At 43.6% G+C, this 24,986-nt stretch overlaps 1 protein-coding gene across 9 annotated transcripts in view; it reads left to right on the top strand.

Annotated features, from left to right (window-relative positions):
• The window catches only part of LOC135090280 (dynein intermediate chain 2, ciliary-like), a 45,020-nt gene that overhangs the window by 17,821 nt on the left and 2,213 nt on the right, over window positions 1–24,986 (top strand). For 5 of the 9 annotated variants that reach the window (XM_063986918.1, XM_063986915.1, XM_063986912.1 and 2 more), the window contains 10 exons: window positions 18,188–18,425; window positions 19,885–20,036; window positions 20,353–20,523; window positions 20,845–20,998; window positions 21,368–21,529; window positions 21,903–22,024; window positions 22,661–22,789; window positions 23,136–23,316; window positions 24,108–24,336; window positions 24,698–24,931. In XM_063986918.1, the coding sequence (XP_063842988.1) occupies window positions 18,188–18,425; window positions 19,885–20,036; window positions 20,353–20,523; window positions 20,845–20,998; window positions 21,368–21,529; window positions 21,903–22,024; window positions 22,661–22,789; window positions 23,136–23,316; window positions 24,108–24,336; window positions 24,698–24,931 (1,772 nt within the window). Of the gene's footprint in view, window positions 1–14,225; window positions 14,752–18,187; window positions 18,426–19,884; window positions 20,037–20,352; window positions 20,524–20,844; window positions 20,999–21,367; window positions 21,530–21,902; window positions 22,025–22,660; window positions 22,790–23,135; window positions 23,317–24,107; window positions 24,337–24,697; window positions 24,932–24,986 lie in introns of those variants that run through there. The other 4 variants (XM_063986920.1, XM_063986917.1, XM_063986916.1 and 1 more) reach the window with 4 other exon arrangements.

Genomic DNA, 24,986 nt, shown 5'->3' with positions numbered 1-24,986 from the left:
AGTCTGTGTGATTCTTCGTGAGTTTGTTGGGTTTTGTTATGGTTTTTATCTCTAATGTAAGCCGTATCAGTGATTGTGAAGTTAATTTTGTTTACTATGTTACGAAAATTTTGTACGAGACTGAAACAGAAAAAAAAAAAGTATCTGGAAAGTTGTAAGTGATCATATATATATATATATATATATATATATATATATATATATATATATATATATATATATATATATATATATATATATATATATATATATATATATAATAATCACGGTACCGAAAGCCCTCTTTGCTAACCTAACCAAGCGATGCGAGACGAACAGACGAAAGACACCAGAAGACCAACCTAGGGACGTGAGGCAGTAGTGGAGCGAGTTCCCGTGTTGGTGGCGGGAAAGTTCGTGTGTCTCTGCGTCAGGAGGTGTCACGTTCAAGTACCGCCACCACTACAACACAGCTTTGTCGCCGCCTGGGAATCAATAACGCTTCCAAAACTCACCCGTGATTCCCTGCCAGACTGTTTTAAGGAGCGTGTTAACTTCCTTGTGGTCTGGCTCTTGCAGCGGTTGATTTTTGTGTTTTTTTAAAGATTCCTGATTGAAAGAAGGAAGGAAAAGTAAGGTGGTGATGAAAGACAAGGAAGGAAAGAAGGAAAAGAAATGTTGAAGATTGAAATAAAGATAGAAAGGAAAAGAAAATAAAGAAAGGAGAGAATAATTGAAGGTACGGACTGAAAGAAAGAAAGAAAAAAAAAGGAAAATAGGATAATCACTTTGGTGACGAAAGAGAAAAAAAGAAAAGAAAGAAAAAGAAAAGAAAAATTAAGGTACGGGCTGAAAGAAAGGAAAAAAAAATAAGGTAGAAGTGAAATAAATAAATAAACATATGGTCATTCAGGCGAAGGAAGGAAGAAAGAAAGGAAGAAAGAAAGGAAAAGAAAAATATTGAAGGTACGAGCTGAAAGAAGGAAAGAAAAATATGATGATCACTTTGACGACGAAAGAAAAAAAAAGAAGAAAGGAAAGAAAAAATTGAATGCCTCGGAAAATGGATCTGAAATTGTCGTCTGAAATTACGGGAGAGAGAAGAGGAGAGGAAGAGGAGGAGGAGGAAGAAGAGGAAGAAAAAAGGGGAAGAAGATAACTGGCGAATTGATTAGTTTAAAGACGCTGCGACAAATGAATCATGTTGAAAGAAGAACTAAGAAAAAAAAGAACAAGAAAAGAAAAAAAACAATAAAAAACAAGAAGTGAAAAAAGTAGAATAAGAGAGAGAGAGAGAGAGAGAGAGAGAGAGAGAGAGAGAGAGAGAGAGAGAGAGAGAGAGAGAGAGAGAGAGAGAGAGTTTATTTAATTTACGTTTTATTAATAGTTTTTTTTTTAAATCTTATCCCAAACTTTATTTTTTCCTTTCAAGACGATTTATTTATTTCATTTCCGTCTCTTTTTAGTCTTTTATCAAAACTTTACAATTATGAAGCTTTATTCGTGAAGGAAATTACGTTATTCGAGTCAAATTAATGACATCTACACTACGATTTACATTTATTTAATTCACATCTATTTTATTTATTTATTTTTTTTATCATTATCAAAACTTTACAATCACTGAGTTTTAACATTCATGCTGGTGATTTTTCTTTTTTTTTTCTTTTCTTTTTTCTTTTTTTTCGACTCAAATTTACGACGGATCAATCACTTCCCGTCAGGTTCCATTCATTCTCTCTCTCTCTCTCTCTCTCTCTCTCTCTCTCTCTCTCTCTCTCTCTCTCTCTCTCTCTCTCTCTCTCTCTCTCTCTCTCTCTCTCTCTCTCGCGGGGGAAGTTTCGGATTAAAATCATGACCTGCATTTCGTCTTCACTCCAACGATATTTTTTCAAGGTAGTGATGATAGACAGTGGTGGTGGTGGTGGTGGTGGCGGTGGCGATGTTGTTGGTGTTTAAATATTTCCCTAAGTTTCTCTTTGTAGTGCGCCAGACTTCGTAATCATAGCTGTGGAGGAAAAAACTAGAGGAAAAATAAAGAAAAGCGTTGCATTAATAGTGAAAAGATAATAATAGTGATGTTAATTTTTCCCAGGGTTTCCTCGCACGAAGATCTACAGTGTGTGTGTGTGTGTGTGTGTGTGTGTGTGTGTGTGTGTGTGTGTGGAACTGGGAGTGGAGAAAAAAACGAGGGGAAAAAAAAATAAAGAAATGGAAAGCGTTGCATTAGTAGTAAAAAGAAAAATGATAATAGTGATGATGTTAATTTTCATCTGAGTTTCCTTGCACGAAAATCTGCAGTATGTGGGGGTGGGGGGGAGGGGGTGTATACAGAATGATAACACCATCTGTCACTTCCCAAACACGCCAATGATGGAAAACACCTCACATGGCGCAACTCACCTGTACCTTCTCCTTGGCACCTCTCACGCCACCTCTCACTTCACCTCTCACTCTCCCTCCACCTTGTTCTTGTCCTTGTCCCCTTTCCCTATCCTTGTAAGTGTCAAGTAGGTTTTTTCCTCATATCTTTTCCTCTTTCCCTTGTAAGTGTTGAGCATTTTTCCCTCTTTCACCTCCTTACCTTTTCCTCTTTCCTTTGTGAGTATTTTTTCCCCTCTCATCTCCTTTTTACCTTTTCCTCTTTCCCAGTCAAGAATATTTTTCCATTCTTATTCCTCCTCAACTTTTCCTCTTTCTAAATCGAATATTTTTTTTCCCCCTTCTTTCACTTCTTCAACTTTTCCTCTTTCCTAGTCGAGTATATATTTTTCCCCCCGTCTTTACCAGCGTGGCGCATTGGGGGCTGTTGTGAAGTTGTGGGTGAGGGAGGGAGGGTCGGGGCGTGGCGAGGCGGAGGGAGGGCGGTGGCAGTGTTACTCCTGCGGTGGTGAGCGGCGGTCGGGTGAGGGAGAGGGACGGAGAGAGAGTACAGGGGCTACTGACGGAGGTGTTGTGTGGTGGTGTGGGCGCACGTGGCTCTCTCCCTCGGGCGGCACTCTGGCGCTAATCCTTTGTGTGGTTTAACTTGTGCATTCCACTCCTGGCCTCTTGTAATCTCCTGCACGCAAAATCCTTGTCCTCGCCTTGCGGTAATCCTCACGAGACACTCCACTACACACACATGCACACACACACGCACACACACACATGCTTGGCTAGCGCAATTTCGCCCGGGAGTTTAAGTTGTCATGGCAACAGCGACGCCGACTCTGCGAAAACACAGGAATCTCACAAAACACTCACAAGACCTCGCGTGACGGCACTTCTCTCGCTCAGGCCAGGCAAACACTCCGCCTGACAGTGAAGGAGAAAAAGAGACAAGAGAGAGAGCGAAAAGATAAAGAAAATAAGTAACAGTAGATAGAAAACGGAGAACGAGTAATATATCCACGTCTGGCGTCGATATTGCGCGAAGTTTAGAGCAGCGCGGAGGAAGCAGGAATCAGGAAATCGGACGAGTGAGGGGCGGGGGGGGGCTAGAGTGGCCGAGAGAGCGGGTGATGACTTGAAACTGACTGAGACGGACACACGCGTCGACAGCGGGCTGGGAGGAGGTGAGGCGCCGCTGCTTGAGATCCCCTACCCGTTTGGCTGCCGTGAAGGATTCCTGGGGACGTGAAAGAGAGAGAGAGTGTGTATCTGCAAGGGGTATTGGTGGCATCTGGTTTCCCGAGCGAGCGTCAGAAGAAGCAGCGAAAAAAAAATGTCGTTTTATTCCGGTAAATTGCGTTTCGTTCTTTCGTTCGTTTATTTGGTTCAGTTGTGTTTTGTGTTGTGTTGATTTGTTTGGTTTGTCTGTCTGTCTGTCTGTCTGTCTGTCCGTCTGTGTTTGTTTTATTTGTTGGGTTCATTAAATATTTGTTTTTTAGGGGACGCACCCTCTCTCTCTCTCTCTCTCTCTCTCTCTCTCTCTCTCTCTCTCTCTCTCTCTCTCTCTCTCTCTCTCTCTCTCTCTCTCTGCTTTCATATCCTCTCCTCTTCTCCTTTTCCTCCTTTTTCTTTTCTTATCTATTCTTCCTTGTTTTCCCTTTACTTTCCTTAACGTTTCTTTAAGTTTTCTCTATCTTTCTGTTCTTTTTCTCTTTATCTATTCTTAACATTTATTGACATTTTCTTTTATGCTCTTCTCTTTTATGCTCTCTTATTTTTTTTTCTCTTTTGATCGAATTTTTATTTTTCAATTTTCTTCTTTTCTTTCTTTTTCTCTTAATTTCTGTACTCTTCCCTTTTTATCATTGTCTGTTTGTCTGGACGCGTGTGTCTTTCGTCCTCTCCGATGTCTGGCTGTCTGTCTGTCTGTCCGTATGTCCAGGTTTGTCTCTACGTCAGTGTAATACAGACTTCGTTCTTTCTTTATCATTCTTTCGGTATAGAAGTGTCTGTCCGTCTGTCTGTCTGCCTTTCTATGTGTTTGTCTGTCTTTATTTTGTCTGTGTGTGTTCATGTGTCTGTTAGTGTATGACTGCAGAGTGTATTTGTTTGTTTTCAGGGTTAGACTACAATATTCTCTCTCTCTCTCTCTCTCTCTCTCTCTCTCTCTCTCTCTCTCTCTCTCTCTCTCTCTCTCTCTCTCTCTCTCTCTCTCTCTCTCTCTCTTTGATGCCTATTAAACTAATGCAGAATCAATATTTTTAATCATCATCAATTTGAACTTTTCATTTTCTTCACTGTTTATTAATCATACAAAAAAAAAATGTGTATAGCTCTTTTTCATTAGCTCAAGTGTGTGTGTGTGTGTGTGTGTGTGTGTGTGTGTACAGGATTTAAGTCAATTTTGTGTTGTTTTGTCTTCGTGTATGCATGTCGTGTGTGTGTGTGTGTGTGTGTGTGTGTGTGTGTACTCAGTATCATTAGTGTTCTCTGCTTGTAGACAGAGGCGGACGAAAGATGAAGAACCTGCGTGGCTTCGTTGGTATGGTGAAGAAGGTATTACTTTGTCCTGTGTTGTCTGTGGATGCGACGGTGAAGAAGAGGGTGGTGGTGGTGGTGGTACAGGTGGTGGTGGTGGTGGTGGTGAAGTGGCGATGGTGGAAGGAGATTTTTATTTATTTTTATTTTTTTTATCATTATTTCAACACTAATCCTCGTGGAGTCCAGAATTTATAGAGTTTTCTGATATTTTTTTTTCAGTTAATTCTATGAGAAATTATGTATAGAAAGAGCAGAAGGAGAAAGGAATTTTATATATAGATGTGTTTTTATCATTATATCATCGCCAATTCTCGTGGAGTCCAGAATTTATAGTTTTTTTTTAGTCATTCCCTTTATTTATTTGCATTTAGGTCCGTGAGAAATTATACGTAAAATGACCAGAAGGAGAAAGGAAACTTTTATGTTCGTGTTTTTATCATTATTTCATCGCTAATTCCCGTGGAGTCCAAAAATTATAGCATCCTCTCTCTCTCTCTCTCTCTCTCTCTCTCTCTCTCTCTCTCTCTCTCTCTCTCTCTCTCTCTCTCTCTCTCTCTCTCTCTCTCTCTCCTGCATATGATCCCGTTGTTGCGGCGAATTAAGTCGATGAATCCGCTACTCAACTCATCAGTTCAAATTCCCACCGTTTTTTGATGGTGGTGTGTTAATTTTCTTACTATTGCAACATTTTCTCATTATTACGCATTATAACTTTTTTTTTTCGAAGCTTATTAATTAATCTTGGCTCTTCTGGGTTATGAAAATATTGAACCCTTTTAGTGTTATGGGCAGTCTTTGTTATATCGAGCGCTGTGAAAGAAAAAGGAAGAAAATATTTACATTGACAGTGGAAAAGAAAGAATACGAAGTTAATTGTGGGGTTTTCTGAGCTACAAAATTATTCAGGCTTTACTGTTATGGTCAGCCTTTCTTGTATCGAGCACCGAAAGAAAAAGAAAGAAAATATTTACACTGATAGTGGAAAAGAGGGAATACGAAACTAATTTTGGGGTTTTCTGAGCTACAAAATAATTCAATTTTTTTACTCTTATGATCAGTCTTTGTTAATTCCAGAGCGCGTTAAGAAAATTGGTGTTTAAACATTTCTGCAGCACCAAAACTTCTTCCTCGCCTCCCCTTGGCCTTGAGACGCACTGGTAGCAGCCGACGAAGGTGCTGCCGCAGGGTCCCCTAAACAGTCACCCCCTTTCAAAGTATTACAAAGGATTACGAAGGATTACTAAGGACAGCAAACAGCGGCAAGACCTTTAGAGCATTCCTGTGTTGTTTCATTGCATTACACCAATTAGCACCACAGAAATTAGGGTATTTTTTTCTCTTTCATTATTATTAGGTCAGGGACAGAATACGACAGGAAATAATATGGCGGAAGCTGAAATGACACGAATAAAAGTATAAGGACATAAGGAAACAAAGGAAGCTGCAGGAAGTCATTAGGCCTACACGTGGCAGTCCCTATATAAAATGACACAGTTGTTTTCTTTTTAATTTTGAGTCAGGGCCAGCATGCGACAACAAACAAACAAATATGGCGCCGGTTAAAATTACATCAATAAAAAACATAAGGACTTACACAAATGAAGCTGCAAGAAGCCACCAGCCCTACACGTGGCAGTCCTTGCATAAAACACACCAACCTATTTCTTCCTGTCATCCCCATCCATACACTTATCTAATTTTCTAAGCTGCTCAGCACTAACAACCTGACTGTTGAGTGTATTCCATTCATCTGTCACTCTGAGAACCAATTCCTTCCTACCTCTTGTTCTAAATGTAACTTTATCAAGCTTGAACCCGTTATTTCTTGCCATCTCCCGTTTACTGACCCTGAAGATTTTGTTTAGGTCACCCTTGTTATACCCTAGACCATTTAAAGCTCCCGATACCTCTGCTACCAAAGACAAATAAATACGATGAATGAGTAGATTAAATAATTAACTAACTAGCCAACAAACCAATTAACGAACTAACTAGATAAATAAACAAACAAATAAGTAAATAAATACACAAGTAAACAAACAATCAACTGAACGATCTATCTGGAAATGTTACTCTCCTCAAAGCAGCTCCAGTCTTCACAAATTCTCTTCAGTGACCTAATTGCCCCTAAACGTTCCCTGTGCTCGTTAACTCAGCCTCGTCAGGAAGCGCCAGGAATAGGAATGATTGCAGAAGACGCTGAGAATGATTTGGGGGAGAGGGATTACAGACACAGAGAAACACAAAGGATAAACTAGCAGCACCGGATTTGTTGGCCCTGACGAGGCTTACGACGAGCTGAGGTCTAATGTTTTCTACGTAACGAGATACTGAACGGAGCGGTTGACCCTTTCACTGCTACACGTATATTTTCCTTTATCTACCTGTAACTTTTTGGTCGCTTGCTAAAATCGCTTAAATACTAATTATGTACCATACAAAAGACAAAAATAATCCTCTATTCTCTATTTTTTTTTTTTTTCGTGTCCATACAAACATTTATTTACAGTACTTTAATTGTTAGCAAAGAAAGACCGTAGCAGTGAACGAAGTGGTTAAGAGGTTTCACGTTGAGTCATCTGCCGTGTTTGTGAGACGAGGACCAGGCAGGAATGCGAGGACCTGATGACCTGATGAGGGGAAAGGAAGAAAGAAAGGAAGAAGAGTGGGGAGGGAAGGACTACAGGGAGCAAGACAAGAAATGAATCCGAATTACAGACGAAGGAAGGAAGGGATGATAGGATGGCAAAAGCGGCAGGGACAAGGCTTAGTCGTGTCTGCGAAAGAAAGAGCGGGGGGAGAGCTTAAGGGGTGGCGGGAGGGGCGGCAGGGAAAGGGCGGCAGAAGAGCGAAAGCAGAGACGGCAGGAGCGAGGTGTCATGTCCTCGAAGGAAGGGGCGGGAGAGGAGCGGGAGCAGGAGAGGCAGGAGAGGCAGAGGCGGCAGGGGCAGGGCAGGGAGGTCGTGGCCGCGCCGCAAGCTGGTGCATCCAATCGTTAATGAGAGTTACGGCGTCTCGTGTCTGGCGGTCATTATCTCGAGCCGCGGGATTCCAGTGCATTATGCCAAGTTTTGCTCGACAAACAGCGTTAATGAATGCATAATGGCCCGGAAGACTGTGCCCGTGAAATGAAGGACTGGGAATGGCGGGCCTCGATTGGCGGCGCCCTTTGAAGACTAAACCATGGCCTGAATTCCAACCTCTGTGTCTTGGCGGCGTATCTACATTATCGTGGCCTCAAGAGACTCATAATTAGATTCCTAAACGAGAGAGTCGTATATTTTAGCTATGTCACGTGACCATAAGGATTTTTTCTCTCTCTCGTGGTTTTCGTCACGTGATTGTAGGCGAGAAGGTGAGAGTATTGGCGGCGTGGACTCTGGAGTGGTCCCGCTGGTGGCTGGTCTCGCCTGACGCACCGCCACGCCGCCAGGACCACTTGAGGACCGCCGCCGCCGGTCACGCGACGCGGTCCGTATTCTGAATCGCTTTGCTCTCTCACCACGACTGTTTTCAAAGGCCACAGAAATGATTAGCCGGGTTCTCACGAGTGTTTCTCCTGTTTATGATGTAGAAATCTTGTTAATCTGTCAGTAGAAACATAAAAAGGACATTAAATTCCTTTGGAAGTGGTTGGAAGCACGGAAGTGTTTCAGAGTACGGTGCTCAGCGCAACACGAACCCCGCCGCTTCTCTTCTCGGCGGGAGGCGGCGGCGCTGCAAACGCGTCCCCACTTGATGCCGCTACTGGCCCAGGCGGCTCATGACACTGCTCGGCTCGCCACATAAGGACCGTGAGTTCGATCCAGCCTACGGTAATTTATAGATGGGAGAGGTAGCACTGTCCCATAATTCAAGGTGGCGCCATGTGACCTGATTGCGGTCCCATAATTCAGCTTCAAATTCCTGCAGATTCTAGTGGTGTGCATCACGCGGCGCGCCATCATAGCGGCGGCGCGGCGTACAGGAACAGTGTAAATAATGAAATAATGTCGGAGCGTCTGTCATTCCCCGCAGTAAAATTTCGTAGCCAATTTTACGGATTAGAAGACAAAAGAAAACGAATCTGTCATTGATCTTTGCAATCCCGGCATTGTGTTCCCTTGTTATGACTCCAGATTTTATGTGTGCGCTGACCCGTCCCGCCTCCTGCCCCTCCCCTGATCCTTTCCAATCACCGCGCCCCTTGCACTGCTACCGAGCCCTTCCGCTCGGGTCGTCCAGAGAGAGCCACGTATTCTGAAACGCTTTGTTCTCTCCCCACGATTAATTTGAAAGGCCACAGAGGTCATTGGCCAGGTTCTCGCTAGTGCTTCTGTTGTTCATAATATAGAAATCATGTTAATCTGTCACTAGAACCTTAAAAAACACCCTTAAAAACCCGTATAACTTAACTACGACTATTTCAAACACCACAGAGATGATCGGCCGGGTTCTCAAGACTGTTTCTGCTGTTAACAATATAGAAATCATGTTAATCTGCCACTAGAACCTTAAAAACACCCTTAAAAACCCGTATAACTTCACTACGACTATTCTCAAACACCACAGAGATGATCGGCCGGGTTTTCAAGACTGTTTCTGCTGTTAACAATATAGAAATCATGTTAATCTACCACTAGAACCTTAAAAACACCCTTAGAAAACCCGTGCAACTTCAACAACGCAGAGTCCTTTCAAAGTTGTAGTGGAGATGCGGCGTGGAAATGTTTCAGAATACGGTGGTGAGTCGCGGGATTGTCCTCGCCTCAATCTTACAAAATTACACGTCCCTGGAGCTTTGTGGGGCCGGGAGACATGTGTGGCGGGATTATCCAGGTGTATCAGAGGGAGTTCCCGTGAAAAACCTCGAGTATAGACATTGCAGGGGAGAAAGAAGACGTGAGGAGGAACAGTGTTCTTACTTCTCCTTGCCTTTATGTTCCTAGTCCTTTCTCTCCCCCTTCTTCAGTGAGACGCGACGGGGTGTATCCTTTCTTCTGTTTCTTCTCTTCCCCTTTATGCTCCTTCCTCCTCCAGCTCCCCTTCTTCACTAATCGGCACTTGAATACTTAAATCTTTGCTGTTCCTTCGTTAGGGTTTCTGTGTTCCGTATTTTTGTTCTTACTGCTTCCCTTGCTGTAGTAGACACGAAGATTATACAGTTCGAGGCATATCTGTACCTATTATCTTTTGTCTACTTTCTCTCTCTCTCTCTCTCTCTCTCTCTCTCTCTCTCTCTCTCTCTCTCTCTCTCTCTCTCTCTGTCCTTCCTCTGTCTTCTATCTCTGCTACTAGTACTTTCCTTCTTTCATTCCCTTCGTTTTCTATTACTCATTTATCTACCTATCCGTTTTCTTTCTCTTTCCTTGATTCTTTCCTTCCTCAGTTTTCTCTCATTCTCGCGTCTCTCCATTCGTTTTCTCTTCCTCTCCTTTTCCTCCTTATTCTGTTTCTTTCTCTTCCTTAATTCTCCGATCCTTTCCCCTCGCCTATATCTTACTCTTCCCGCTCTGCCTCACCCTCTCCCTGCTGGTCTTCCCGCCCTCTGCCTGGTCCTCCCGCCCGCCCATCTCTCCTCGGCCTGCTACCTTCCCCTCTTGCCGCACATTCGTGACGGGCTAGAATTAGGAGGCTCATTACCTGAACCGCGTAAGGTCCCCGCACTCCATCTCCCGCTGCAGAGGATCAAGCTTCGCCTTGTCTTGATCTCTTAAAACAACACCGCTAAGGAAAACAAAGGAAGAACGAGTAGCGGTATAATTTTTTCTTTTCATCTTCGTTTAGTTGACAGGGAAACCATTGATGAGTAGATTAAATAAAGGTAAAAAAAAAAAATAGTTCGACTTGTTACTTCCATATAGGAAAGAAAAGAGTCAACAACACAAAATATGGTTGGTGCAAGAAGACATAGGCCTACACGTGGTAGCCCCTACATGAAACATATCTACCTATTTGCACTTACCATCCTCACCCATAAATTGATCTAATCTTTAATAGCTTCCTAGTGGCTTGCCATTAATAAATAACATGATTACTGCGACTATTTAATACCACTCTGAGAATTAATTCCTTCCTATGTCAGTTTTTTATTTTTTTTTATTTTACTAAAGGGTGAAAGATCGAGAAACTTAATGAATTCTGGAGTTTATCAGAGTGAAAAATAGAGAAACAATGAATTCTGGAGTTTATCAAAGGGTGAAAGATCTTTTGGCCGTCACGAGAGTCACGAGATCTCACGAGACTTCACGAGGCCACTGTCCTGCCCAGCAACACCCGCCCATTGTGGTGAAGATAACGATCCCTCCCATTACACTACACGTACGCACTCCCAGACAGCATACTTACTGCCTCTGATGGTCACGACACGCCTCACCCACTCCAGCATTGCCTGACCCTCATTGTGAACTCAGCTACACGTATTGCTCAAGTGGAGGGGGTTTTTATTTGTTTCTTATTTATTTGTTATTTTCCTTTGTTTCTGATGATTTGAAGTGTTTGAGTAAGAAATTAAGAGTAAGGAGACTTTTTTTCTTTCCTTTTCTTTCAGTGAGGATATGAAACGCTAGAATTAAATGGATAAATAAGTAAATAGGTAAATAAACATAAATTAAAAAAGAAATCAGCTGGAAAACAATAGAGAAGATGAGTCTAAAGTTATTGTTTTTTTTTCTGAAGATACGAGACACTTAAAAAAAAGAAAAGAAAAGAAAATGACTAAAGTGAAGCGATTTTTTTCTTTTCTGAATTTATGAAAATTTATCCTCTCCCAGAAAAGGAAAGAATATTATTTAGGAGGAGGAAGAGGAAGAGGAAGAGGAGGAGGAGGAGAAGGAGGAAGTCTTTTAATTTCTTTCAGTCAATCCTTGCAAACCGTGGCCGCTTTAGGAGTAAGGGAGAGAGGAGGAGAAGGAGAGGCGCTGCAGAAGGCGAAGAAGGGAGAACGCCCCTCGCTTCTCGTCTCAGGGTGGGAGGGGGACCACACTGACGGTAATTGGCGAGGCTGTGGGCGCCGCGGACTTGTGTCTATTGATCCTCTGCCCTCAGCATGTTGGCGGCGTGGGCGTGAGTCTTACGGGAGGAGGAGGAGGAGGAGGAGGAATGGGGGAGATATAACGGACAAGCATAAGGAAGAGGAGGGGCGTGATAGAGAAAAGAGGAGGAGGAGGAAGAAAAAAATAAGAAGGAAAGGCATAAATAGAAGAGGCGTGGGCGTGAGTCGTACTTAGAGGAGGAGGAGGAGGAGGAGGAGGAGGAAGGGAAATGAAGAAGAGGGGAGGGAAGACAGGAAAGACAAGCATAAATAGAACAGATATGAAAGAGAAGGAGGAGGAATAAGGAAAATAAGAGAAGCACGAAGAGGAGGAGGAGGAGGAGGAAGAGGAGGAGGGAGGAGGAGGAGGAGGGTAAGAAAAACCACCAACATCACCACTACCACCCACCACCACCACCACCACCACCCACGCCCTCCGCTTAGATTAATTTCATATACACCAGCACCACCACCACCACCACCACCACCACCACCACTTTCGTCTATCAGTCGCAATATCGTCTTAATGAACATATCACTTCTCTCCCTTCCTTTCTATCACCTCACTCTACTTGCTCACCCACAAACCAGCGTCTCTTCATCCAAAGCCGAGCAATAACTTGGCTAATCCGCTTGGCAAGGTGTCCAGCTCTGCAGTTACGTCCTTATCCCCCCCCCCTCTTCCAGCATGTTGAGTGTTGTCTAGCACGTATCTTGTATTGTGTTGTGTTGGTGAGGTGTGTGTGTTGCTCTGGACACGATGTTTTGCTGGGGTGAAGCTCCTGTGTATGTGTTTGTGTTGCTGTATCGTGTGCTCCTCTGATCTGTACGACTCTTGTTTTTGGACTTGAGACTTGAAGGAAGTGTTTGTTTGTTAGCGATGCTTTGGTTATTGTCGTGTCGTGTTGTGTGACTTTTTTTCCCCTTATAGTCAACACCGCAGTAAGGGAGAGGAGATTTATATTGAAAGACTGTTTTTGGGAGGCGATAAGTAGATAGGCAGATAGACATCGATAGATAGATAGATAGATAGATAGATAGATAGACGGAAACAGACAGACAGATAGATAGATAAATAGATAGACGAAGACCGACAGACAGACAAAATAGATAAATAGATCTAAGTGTTTAAAATACGAGACTGAGGACCATATTCTGAAAGGCTGTTGTGCTCGCACCCCGACTGCATTCAAAACGCTCTAATTGAAGCTGCACGGGTTTTTATGAGTGTTTTTACGGCTCTAGTGACGGATTAACAAGATCTCCAATTTGAAAATAGTCGTGGTGAAGCTACGCAGGTTTTTTAAGGGCGTTTTTATTGTTCTAGTGACAGATTAACAATATTTCTACATCATTAACAGAAGAAACACTCTTGAGAACCTGGTTAATCGTCTCTATGGCCTTTCGAAACAGTCGTGGTGAAGCTACACGGGGTTTTTAAGAGTGTTTTTATTGTTCTAGTCACAGAAAAACAAGATTTCTACATTATTAACGAGAACACTCACGAGAACCCGACTAACCATCTCTGTGGCTTTGGAAAACAGTCGGAGTGAAAGAGCAAAGCGTTTCAGAATACGTGCCGTTGTGTGACAGGTTACTCAACTCCTGACCGCCACTTTACCACCAGTGCGTGCTGGAGTAATGACCCAGGGCAGTGTGGGGTGCACGAGCAGGCCTGTTGCGCCGCCACGGTATACAAGTTCGTGTGTGTCTAGCTACGGACGAGTGAAAAGGAGGGATAAAGTATATGGTTGGTTTATGGTCGCGTGTCTGTACAGGGAAGGAGTGTATGGGATAAAGTAGCAGGTTGGTATTATAGTCGCGTGTGTGTGCGGTGAGGAGAGTGACGGAGTGCTGGGAGGGTCGTCAGAGGCAGAAATTAGAGTGGATATCCATAACAGTAATCTCTTGAGTGTTGGCGTAGGAACCTGAGAACTGCCATTACGTCTGAGACAACGCAACCACCGGGCAGGCGCTGAAGAGATCATCAAAGGGAGAAATTAGATAGAACTTACATAGCAGTAGTCTTGGGAATTTATTAAGCGTTAACGTACGAACCTCAGAACGTGGACTGAAACTGTATTTGTAAGAGAATGTAGCCGACAGGACCTGAGGGAGAGACAGACATAGAAGATAGTTAAAGGAAGAAATATAGAACGAATATCCGTAGCAGTAACTTACAGAACCTATTGAGTGTTAGCGCGGGAACCTCAAAACTGCGAATGTAGCCACAAGGAGCTGAGGGCGAGGCAGACGCTGGAAAGATCGTCAAAGCGAGAGAAAATTGTAAACAGACTGAACATCCATACCAGTAATTTACAGAACCTTTTGAGTTAGCGCGGGAACCTCAAAACTGCAACTGCGTTAAGGAAATGTAGTTTGAGAGGACCTGAGGGTGAGACAGACGCTGGAAAACTCATCAGAGGGAGAGAATCTTAACTGGATCGAAAACCCAAAACAGTAACCTCACGAGTGTTGGCGTAGAGACCTCAAAACTCCAATTGCATCAAGGAAATGAGTGTAGTCGCTGAGAGGACCGTTTGAGGGAGAAATATAGAGCGAACACCCAAAGTAACAAACCGCAGAATCTCTTAAGTGCTAAACAAACCTCAAAACGTAACCTTCAAGTGCTTTAAGGGAATGTAGCCGCGGGAATCTGAGAAAGAGACAGACCTTGACTCCGCGTAGAAACCGTCCAAGGATTCATGATGGTGAGGCCCCCGCTATTCCAAATGGGTGGAGGGGGAGATGGAGGTCAGCCGTCCAAGATGCTCTTCCGTCTGGGCTCCAAGTTCCGCTCAAGACGCCGGGATGACTTCAGCTTTAGCGACGACAGCGACGGCCAGGTGAGTTGTCGCTTCCCGCCGCTAGAGTCCTGGAGAATAGACGAAGGATTACAAAGGATACTGGACATCAATAGACCGTTTCAAATCATTAATAGGCAGTTTGATTAGGTGTGTGGGAAACAAAAAGTGAGTGGACAGGTGTGGAAGAAGTAATAATGTGTGGTAATGGGTAAAGAGTAAAGACAGGTGTAGAGGAAGAAGTAATGAGTCAGACAGGTGTGGGAAATGCGAGAATGAGTAAAACCAGGTGTAGAGGAAGAAATAATGAGTGAGACAGGTGTGGAAAAGGTGAAAATTAATAAAAAAAAACAGGTGTGGGAAACTAATAGTTGGTAATAATGTATAGCAATGAGTATGGACAGGTGTAGAGGAGGTATTAACGAGTGAGACAGGTGTGAGAAAGGAGATGATGAGTGAAACCGAGTGTATGAAGACTAGTAATGAGTGAAAACAAGTGTGAAAAAAACTAATAATGACTGAAAATACGTGTAGAAGCAGTAGAGTCGAATAAAAACACACGCAAGAACCAAAAATAGATGAAAACAACTATAAACAAGAAACGAAGCAAACAGTAACAATGCAGGTAAACCAAATAATATAAAAAAGATAAAAAAAGGTATATTTACGATGACTGCAGAGGAATAAGATTAAAAAAAAAAACATAAACAAACACAGCAGCGCGTGATTCCAAGTAAAATCTTACCTAATCTGGATAATTTATATACTTTTTTTTCGTTCTGTAAGAGAGAGAGAGAGAGAGAGAGAGAGAGAGAGAGAGAGAGAGACTGTGTATTTTAGTAGATAGAAATTATGTTTTGGTTGAAATAATAATAATAATAATGGATAGATAACTCTCTCTCTCTCTCTCTCTCTCTCTCTCTCTCTCTCTCTCTCTCTCTCTCTCTCTCTCTCTCTCTCTCTCTCTCTCTCTCTCTCTCTCTCTCTCTCTCTCTCTCTAATATTTCCAAACCTCATCTTTCTTTTCCACGAATAGAAATATTTACACTTCTTTAGCACGATCTCTCTCTCTCTCTCTCTCTCTCTCTCTCTCTCTCTCTCTCTCTCTCTCTCTCTCTCTCTCTCTCTCTCTCTCTCTCTCTCTCTCTCTCTCTCTCTCTCTCTCTCTCTCTCTCTCTCTCTCTCCTCAGATCCTCCCCACTTCTTCCTTTTCTTATATTTCTTCTCTGCATAAATTCTTCCTCTCTTTCTTTTTTTCTCTTGTTTATTCCTTTTTTATTTTCTCCATGTACAAACCATCCCCTCTCCCACCTCCCCTATTCCGTCTCCCTTCACCCCTTAAATTATTACTCTCTCTCCCCTTAGACTTTTCCCCTCTCCCTTGAAACACCTCTCCCCTCATATCCTTTCCCCCTTTCCCCTCAAACTCCCCTCTCCCCTCAAAATATTTTCCCCTTTCCCCTCAGTTTCTTCACCCCGTCTCCTTTTAAGATTTCTCCTCTTCTCCTCTTACAGTCTCTCCTCTCTTTCTCTCCCTTGAAATTCTCCCTTTCCTCCTCTCTTCCCGTCTTTTCCTCTTCCTTCAACACCTCCCTCTCTCCACTCCACCCTTTCCCCCCTTCTCCTTCTTCATTGTCCTATCCTCAAGTCCTCCCCCTCTCCTCTCTCCCTTTCTCTTTCTCCTGTTACCAAACACTACCTCCCCTCTCCGTGTCTCTCCTCATTCTTTCCCCTCTCACTCCCCTCTCACCATCATCCATCACTGACAAATTGCTCTGTACGTGTCCCCTTCTCTCTCTATTCTCTCCCTCTCTTTCTCTGTTGCTCTTCTCTCTCATTCGTTCTTTTTCTTCTTGATTGCTGATTGAGGTAAGTTAGGTGAGGAGTAGGTAAATTTCTCTCTCTCTCTCTCTCTCTCTCTCTCTCTCTCTCTCTCTCTCTCTCTCTCTCTCTCTCTCTCTCTCTCTCTCTCTCTCTCTCTCTCTCTCTCCCTTTCTCTCTCTCAGATTCGATCCTGAAGACACTGAAGAGACACGCTTTTGTTGCAAGTCTAAAATAAAGGTGTTGGAAGGAAGAGGAGGAGGAGGAGGAAGAGGAAGATGACTTAGATGAGAACGAAGAGAAGAAAGAGAAGGAGAAGGAGGAGGAGGAGGAGGAGCTGAAATAGAAGAGAAAGATGACTTAGATGAGAACGAAGTGAAGAAAGAGCAGAAGGAGTACAAGGGAAAGGAAGAGGAAAAAAAAAAAAGGAAAAGAAGGATAAAAACATCAACGAGGACTGGAAAAACGAAGAAGGATAGGAGGAGGAGGAGTAGGAGGAAGAAGACGATAAGGAGAAGTACAAGGACAAGGAAGAAGAAGAAGAAGCGAAGGACATTCAAACACACGAACTCAGTGAAAAAGAACCAACGTATAAGTGCAATATTTTCTCCCTCTGGTTTGGAAAGGAGGAAAGGTCAGAGGTCGCGGCGTGAAAACCAAGGGCGATGGTGACCTGAGAGCTGACGACACTGCTTTTTTGACCTTAGGAAAGCAATCGATGTGACGTCACGATATGACCTTTGTTAACGATGCCAGGAGGAGGAGGAGGAGGAGGAGGAGGAGGAGGAGGAGGAGGAGGAGGAGGAGGACTTCATGACACACACAGACAAGCAGACACTCCGTTTTCTTTGCTTTGTACTGAAATACGTGACCCTTTTTATATATTTCTCTCTCTCTCTCTCTCTCTCTCTCTCTCTCTCTCTCTCTCTCTCTCTCTCTCTCTCTCTCTCTCTCTCTCTCTCTCTCTCTCAGGTATTCGTGTTAGTTTTTTTTCACGTTTCTTCATAAATGTTTCTATTTTTTTATTTTCTTATTATGTTCTTCTGTTGTCTCTTGTCAGTGTTCCTCTTGTCCTTGTTCTTCTTTCTTTTCATTAACGTCTTTCTTTTCTTACGTTATATTCTTTATTTCGGGGAGAGGAAGTTATTTGTGTGTTATTTATTTATTTATTTTCTTATTATTCAAGTGTTTCCAAGGGTGTTTTTTTTTTTTTATGAATCGGGACAGTTTAACAAGGATTCTGTATCATCATTAGAAAAAAAAAAAAAAAACATCCCTGAAAATCTTACTTATCCTCTCCACGACCCTTGAAAATAGTCCTGGCGAGAACACACAAGGGTTTCAGAACACGTGTCTGTATTGCACGCTTCCCAGCACGCCTCAGTCTTGTGTCATTGTCCTCAGTGTGTCCTCAGTGCCCTCGATGTCTGTGATGTGTGGTGTCTCTTTACTTTACGGGTTTTTAAGAGTGTTTTTTTACGGTTCAACTGAGAGATTAACAGGATTTCTGCATTATTAGCAATAGAAACAGTCTTGAGAGCCCGGATAATCATCTGTGTGGCCTTTGAAAATACTCGTGGTGCATGAGAGAGCAAGCTGTTTCTGAATACGGCCCTTGTTGTCAGTCCTGAGGGTATCTGTCACGTGACCTCTCCAGCAGGGCACGCGAGAGCCGGACGTGGTGATCCGCCTCACCACCTGCAACAAGAGCACGAAGGACGAGGTGCGGTACAGCTTCACCACAGGCAAGTACGAGGCAGTGCAGGATGAGGACCCGCTGCTGGACCTCCTCACACTCCCCTCCCGCGTCGTGCACAAGAGTGAGGCACCCCTGAGTAAGCTGCTGATGCCCACCCTGCCGCCGCCGCCACCCTCACCCTCCCCGGAGTCTCCAGGTAAGAGATACGCACACATACGCACGCACACAGACTTGAATATCTGACTCTTATTACTTCTTATTCTCTTTTCTTAGTGTGTGAATGCTACTCAGAGACACAAGGTTTAAAATACATAATCATGTTCATTTACTGTATTGCGCTCGTCTCTTCTATCAGTGTATGAATGCTAGCTAACGATACAAAAAATTCAAAATACTTAATTGTGTGCATTTATTATATTAGCCTCTGTTGTGTTAGCTGGCCAAGGACATAAAAAATCAAGATACATGATTCTATAAATTTAACACAACCTCTAATTACCTGAGTATTGTCTTGAGAATCAGGGATCTTAACATTAATCCTTCCTGGCATGGCGATGAAGGCGGGGACGTGAAGGAGGAGGAAGCGTGGAGTGAAAGTAAACACGGGGGTGGAATGGAGAGATGATTACAGAGGTGAATCAAGGAGGAATGGGCCTGGAGGAGGATATATGCTCGTAACGGCAGACAGGAATGCTGACTATATTCTGAAACACATCCGCGCTGCACCTCCACCACTTTAAAAAATACACTGGTTGAAGCTACACGGTTTTTAAAGAGTGTTTTACAGCTTTAGTGACAGATTAACAAGATTTCTGCGCTATTAAAAGGAGAAACAGCCTTGGGAACCCGGCTAATCATCTCTGTGGCCTTCGTAAATATTCGTGGTGAGAGAGCAAAGCGTTTCTGAAGAGTCGTGGTGAAAGAGCAAAGTGTTTCTGAAGTCGTGGTAAGAAAACAAAGCGTTTCTGAAGAGTCGTGGTAAGAAAGCAAAGCGTTTCTGAAGAGTCGTGATAAGAAAGCAGTGTTTCTGAAGAGTCGTGGTGAGAGAGCAAAGCGTTTCTGAATACAAGCGACTATGACATGGTAACCAATCATAAAACCCTAACCAAGAGAGTAATACTTGCAACAGACGCCAAAGGAAGACAAATGGGGCAGTTCTGACACAAGAGAGCGAATGAAAAATGCTAACAAGAGAGCGCTGCCTGCAAGAGACGCCAAAGCAAGACAAATGAGGGCAAGTCGTGAGGAAAAACGCGATTATTTGAGGAATGCACGCAGGTCTTTGTGGCTTGCGTGCATGACGACACACGTGGCGAGGCATTGGGTCCTCGCCACGGTAAGGGATTAGAAGCTGTAATTGCCACGTGATTGTCCGCCCCCTCACGCTTTCCTCTAGTCTGGTTCACGTTTTCTGTTGCACTTGCACTTGAGACTGAATGGTGTACTCGTGTATACAAATAATAATAATAATAATAATGAATAAGTAATTAAAACATAATAAAAGTAAAATAGAATAAGTAAATAACACATAATAATCATCATAATAATGTACTTCACTATCTGCCCCTATAGTGTTTGAAACAACAGCTTTTTCATGGCGTTACTATGACTAAACTCATCTACTTCATGTCTGACCTATTGTACTCCACTTCCAGGAGACTCGGAAGCTGAGGAGGGTGGGGGTGAGTCCTGGCGGCCGGGAGAGACAGGACAGCGCCCACTGTTGCCAAGACCAAGGGCTGACACACAACCCAACCCGTTCAACTTCAGCGAGCGAGTCTCTCAGACCACCAGACTCACCAAAAGAGTTAGTATTTCGTCAGCAACTTGTCATAAATGGTCTTCCTCTTCTATCTTCCTCATTTTTTCGTATTCATTTGGCAGAGAGCGCCTCCACTACTTTCAAAAGGCTCTAGTTGAAGCTACCGTGTTTTTTTTTTTTTTTAAGGCTGTTTTTATGGTTTTCGTGACTGATTTACAAGGTTTCTATATTATTAACACGGAGAAAACTCTAGAGAACCCAGCAAATCGTCTATGTAACCTTTGAAGACAGTCACGGTGAGAGAGCAGAGCGTTTCGGAGTACGGGCCTGCTTCAAGTCACCAGCCACCTTCTTCCCGCAGAGCCTGGGTATACAGACCTCGCCGCCGCCCTCCACCACCTTCTCCCGCTGCGTCGGCCTTTATAAGATCTACCAGGCTTACAAGGTCGACTACCAGAAGATCCTAGAGCAGGAGATGGAGATGGAGAAGAAGGAGAAGGAGAAGGATAGAGGGGCGTCGAAGCAAAAACCGGTAAGTGATGAGTAATATGACGTGTGGACTGCTACGAACAACAGAAAACAGGGATATGGATATTAGAAGAATGAAACTGAAAAATATACCTGACATGAAAGAAAAGTAATATGAAATTAATAAAAAAAAATTCTAAATATTTTCCACAAATATAACGAAGTGTAGCATACGTTCTCCAAAGACTTAGTTAAATGTAGCACACGTTTTCTGTACGTTTTTTGCAGTGAAGAAATACTAATAGGAACTTAATTCGCTTGTAATTTTTATGTTCTTATGTTATAATGTAACAGACCCCACCCTTCCCCTGCCTCCCTCCCCCAGGTCCTTGATCCCATCGTGGTAGTGCGGCCCCCGTCCCCGCCGCCGCCTCCTGGGAAGCTCGGCGGACCAGACCTGCGCCTCCCTGGCCTCTTGTGGGCGGCGCGGGTGGTGGAGAGGATGGTGAGCCAGAACACCTATGATGACATTTCTCAGGGTGTGTGTGCTGCATTACTCATACCTTACTTAAGTTGCTCACTTGATTACTTGAGGGGGTAAAAGAAAGCTATGATTGCCCACTTGAGGATGAAAAAAAAAAAACATTATACTTGAGGATAAAGAAAGCTATGATCATAAGAGCTATTGAGCATAAAAAAAACAACAACAACAGTTATTGGCGATGAAAAAAAAAAGCCACGATTACATACTTGATGGTAAAAAAAAAAAAAAAAAAAAAAAACGCTACAACTACTATCACTTATAGTGCTGTGAATTGTTGCATACCACAGTGAAAAGGTCAAGGAATTGAGCCAAGACAGTCAAATTACAAAGTTACAAGTACGAGCCACTCTTTCACGTTACCCAGATTTCAAGTACTGGGAGGACGGCAGCGATGAGTTCCGGCACCTTGAGGGCTCCCTACTGCCCCTATGGAAGTTTTACCACGACCGCTCTCGCTCCTTCATCGTGTCGGACGTGTGCTGGAGCCCCGTGTACCCTGACCTCCTCGCTGCTGCCTACACCACAGGTCAGTGCTGGGAGTGTGAGAGGTCAAGGCTGGGAGAAAGTGAAGGTGAGAGTGTGTGTCAGTGAGTGTGTGAAGAGGAAAGGATCAGTAGATTATGTAAGAGAGGCTTTGATCTAGAACAACAAAAAGAATGAAGAAAAAGGCTCACTGTGGTTTCTCTCTCTCTCTCTCTCTCTCTCTCTCTCTCTCTCTCTCTCTCTCTCTCTCTCTCTCTCTCTCTCTCTCTCTCTCTCTCTCTCTCTCTCTCTCTCTCTCTCTCTGGGGATGAGGAGCAAAGGCAAGATACAGACAGAGATGGCAAGTTCAGAACTTAATAACCAGCCATGTATGAATGTTAATCCCTATTTAAGAACTACTTGGAATCCTTCCTCAGGGGACATTGGTGGGCCTGAGGGAGCGGGAATGCTGTGCCTGTACACCCTGAAGAACCCTGCCACACCTGAGAGAGTCTTCCATACCCCCTGTGGTGTCCTGTGTCTCGACTTCCACCCCAAGGTAAGACTGTGCTGGTATTGAACGCTTGTCACTGGAATCTTGAAATTATCGAAAATCTCAATCCATTCACTTGAAAATTCCCACTAGAGCTTGCTAAATTATCACTGAAACATGAAAACTCCTGAAAACCTGATTAACTTCTATCACAGACTGTTAAATTATCACCAAGAGTTTTATGTGTCACAATACAGGAACCTTCATGTCACAGTACAGGGAGTTTCTTGTCACAATATAGGGGGTTCCTTGTCACAGTACAGGCAGTTTCTTGTCACTATAAGGATTTTCTTGTCACAGTACAGGAAGTTTCTTGTCCATATATCAAATAGGTATCGAGATATGGACTAGTGAGCTGCTTTGTATTTAGAGCTCAACAAAGACTAATATGTTGTGAGATACTGATTGTTTTGCCTGAAGCATTTTTAGAATATAAGATCAAAACTTTGAGAAACTTTACCAATGAGCAACTGTACCAATATTTTTATCTGTGTATCTATTAATCTATATACCAAGCCAGCAATCCCTGACAGGGTGGCCCAGACAAAGCACCACACACACACACACACATCATTCACACTCTCAGCTGCATTAGCCACCAGTTTTTCTTTGTATTGAAAGATTAACATTCCTGGTGTGCAGCACGGCAGTGTGGTGGCAGCAGGGTGGAGTGACGGCACAGTGGTGATGTATGACATGAAGTCTTCCACCAGGCCAATCATTATCACCTCCACCTGCCTTAATGACAAGCACCTGTTGCCTGTCACTCAGGTGAGCTTAGGGTGACAAACACAAAGATGGAATGAGATAGAATTTGTCTTATGGTAGTTGCATGCTTTGTATATCTTGAGAGTCATGGGAAGGTGCACAGGTCTTGTAAGAACATATGAACTTAAGAAAATAAGGGAAGCTACAAGAAGCTATCAGGCCTACACATGGCAGTCCTTGTATGAAATGTACATACCTATTTCTATTATCATCATCTATAAGTTTAAAGTTCTTTTAAAGTTCCCATATGACTCAGAACTAACAACCTGATTACTGAGTCAATTCCATTCATCTACATGTACACGTTTGAGTTCCCTGCTTCACCCTCCCTGTGTCCTGTGTCTCTGAGGTGCGGTGGATGGAGACAGAGGTTGGGGAGGACCTGTGCTTCTTCTCGGTGTCGCTGGACGGACGCCTCACCCAGTGGACGGTGCATGCTGGTGTCCTTCAGTTCATGCACATCCTGGACTTCAACGTGGTGGAGCACCTCAGTGGCAGTGTCCCCGTGCGTGACAAGGTGCCACTTGAGGGTACGGTGTCCTCTTCTTATCCAGAATAATCTTGCAGTGTTTCATCTGCCATCCTCTACTGCTTTTTCATGCTAACTGGTCTTCTGATCTTGCTAACTGCATGTCTTCCCTCCTTCCATGGCCTCACTAGCTTTACCTCTACCATATTCTGTTCACTTCTCTAATGCAAGAGTTAAGAAGTATTCTCAGTCATTCATCTCTTTTCTGGTAAACTCTAAACTCACTGCCTGCTTCTGTATTTTCTCCTTCCTGTGACTTGAACTCTTTCAAAAGGGAGGCTTGAAAACAATTATCCTCCAATTCTGGATGATCCTTTTGATCTTTCCTTAGAGAGTGGCACCTCAGTTGGTCTTTTTAGATTTCTTTGTTGCTTTAGGCCAGTTCTCCAATTACATAAAGAGAAGTTATATTTTTAAGTGAATTTAAAAGACACAGTTCAACCAAGTATCATCACAACTCACACTATTGGCACAGATTTAATGCTGGTTAGTACTTTCAGATCAACACTGAAGAGGTCTTAGCTGATTAGACTGTTTGGTGTGTGTGTGTGTGTGTGTGTGTGTGTGTGTGTGTGTGTGTGTGTGCATCCTGTAGGTCCCTCAAACACTGCTGTGGGAACTGTAAGGCAAGGTCCTGAGGTCTTGCCAGGCTCAGGTGTGGAGGGGTACATGTCTTTCAGGCTGGTAACATTTTCTCAGGTGTTGCATCACTCATTCTACATGTAAACTTTCTTTCCTCTCTTTTTTAACTTTCCAAGATTGATTTGAGTTTGTGTCACTGGTGTGTTGCAGGAGTGGCGACCTCCATGGCATTCCAGCCTGACGACATCACTGTGGTGGTGGTGGGTGTGGACACAGGTGTGGTGTTCCAGTGCTCCACCACCTGCCCCACCCACTCCTTGTTTGTGTACCCCGCCCACTCCTCCCCCGTGAGGAAGGTGGCTTGGAACGCCCATCACACAAGAATATTCCTCTCCTGCTCCGTAGACTGGACCATCAAGATCTGGCTGCAGCACACCCTGTGAGTACTGACATAAGTGTTATCCCTGCCAGACCTTGCCCTGTATTCCCAAGGCTACAGAGATGATTAGCCACCAGGTTCTTAAGATTGTTTGTACGCTTAGTATTGTCAGTAGAATCACAAAAACACCTTTGAAAATTTGTGTCACTTCAACAAGAATCTTTTTAAAGTAATGGAAAGTAGTGGAGGTACAGGACAGAAGTGTTTCAGAATAGGTTCCCTTCTGTCCAGAGAGTACAAATGATAACTTTCAGTGTTTCGTAGTGTATTTGCCTTCATTCATGTTACAATACATGAGTTTCAAGAGATTCCTGTCTTGTCTGTTGCATCGCATTATCACCATGGCCATTCTTGTGTGAAGGGCGCCACTGGTTGTGCTGGACGTGGGGGGTGCAGTGGCTGGCGTCACCTGGTCACCCTTCAGTAGCAGTGTGTTTGTGGCAGTGACTGATGAGGGGCGGGTGTACGTGTACGATCTGTTTCTGCGCCGCTGTCGTCCGCTGTGTGTGCAGAGCTTGCTGCAGCGGCGGCGTGTGGCAGCCACCTCCGTCGCCTTTAATCCCTTCCACCCCATCGTTGTGGTGGGTGGCGAGAGGCAAGACTCTTAATATTTTTAGACAGTGGCACTAAATTGGGAGAAAATCCCCACT

This window comes from Scylla paramamosain, chromosome 34 (assembly GCF_035594125.1).
Source record: "Scylla paramamosain isolate STU-SP2022 chromosome 34, ASM3559412v1, whole genome shotgun sequence".
Taxonomy (NCBI): Eukaryota; Metazoa; Arthropoda; class Malacostraca; order Decapoda; family Portunidae; genus Scylla; species Scylla paramamosain.
This window is presented reverse-complemented; position numbering and strand designations above follow the sequence as displayed.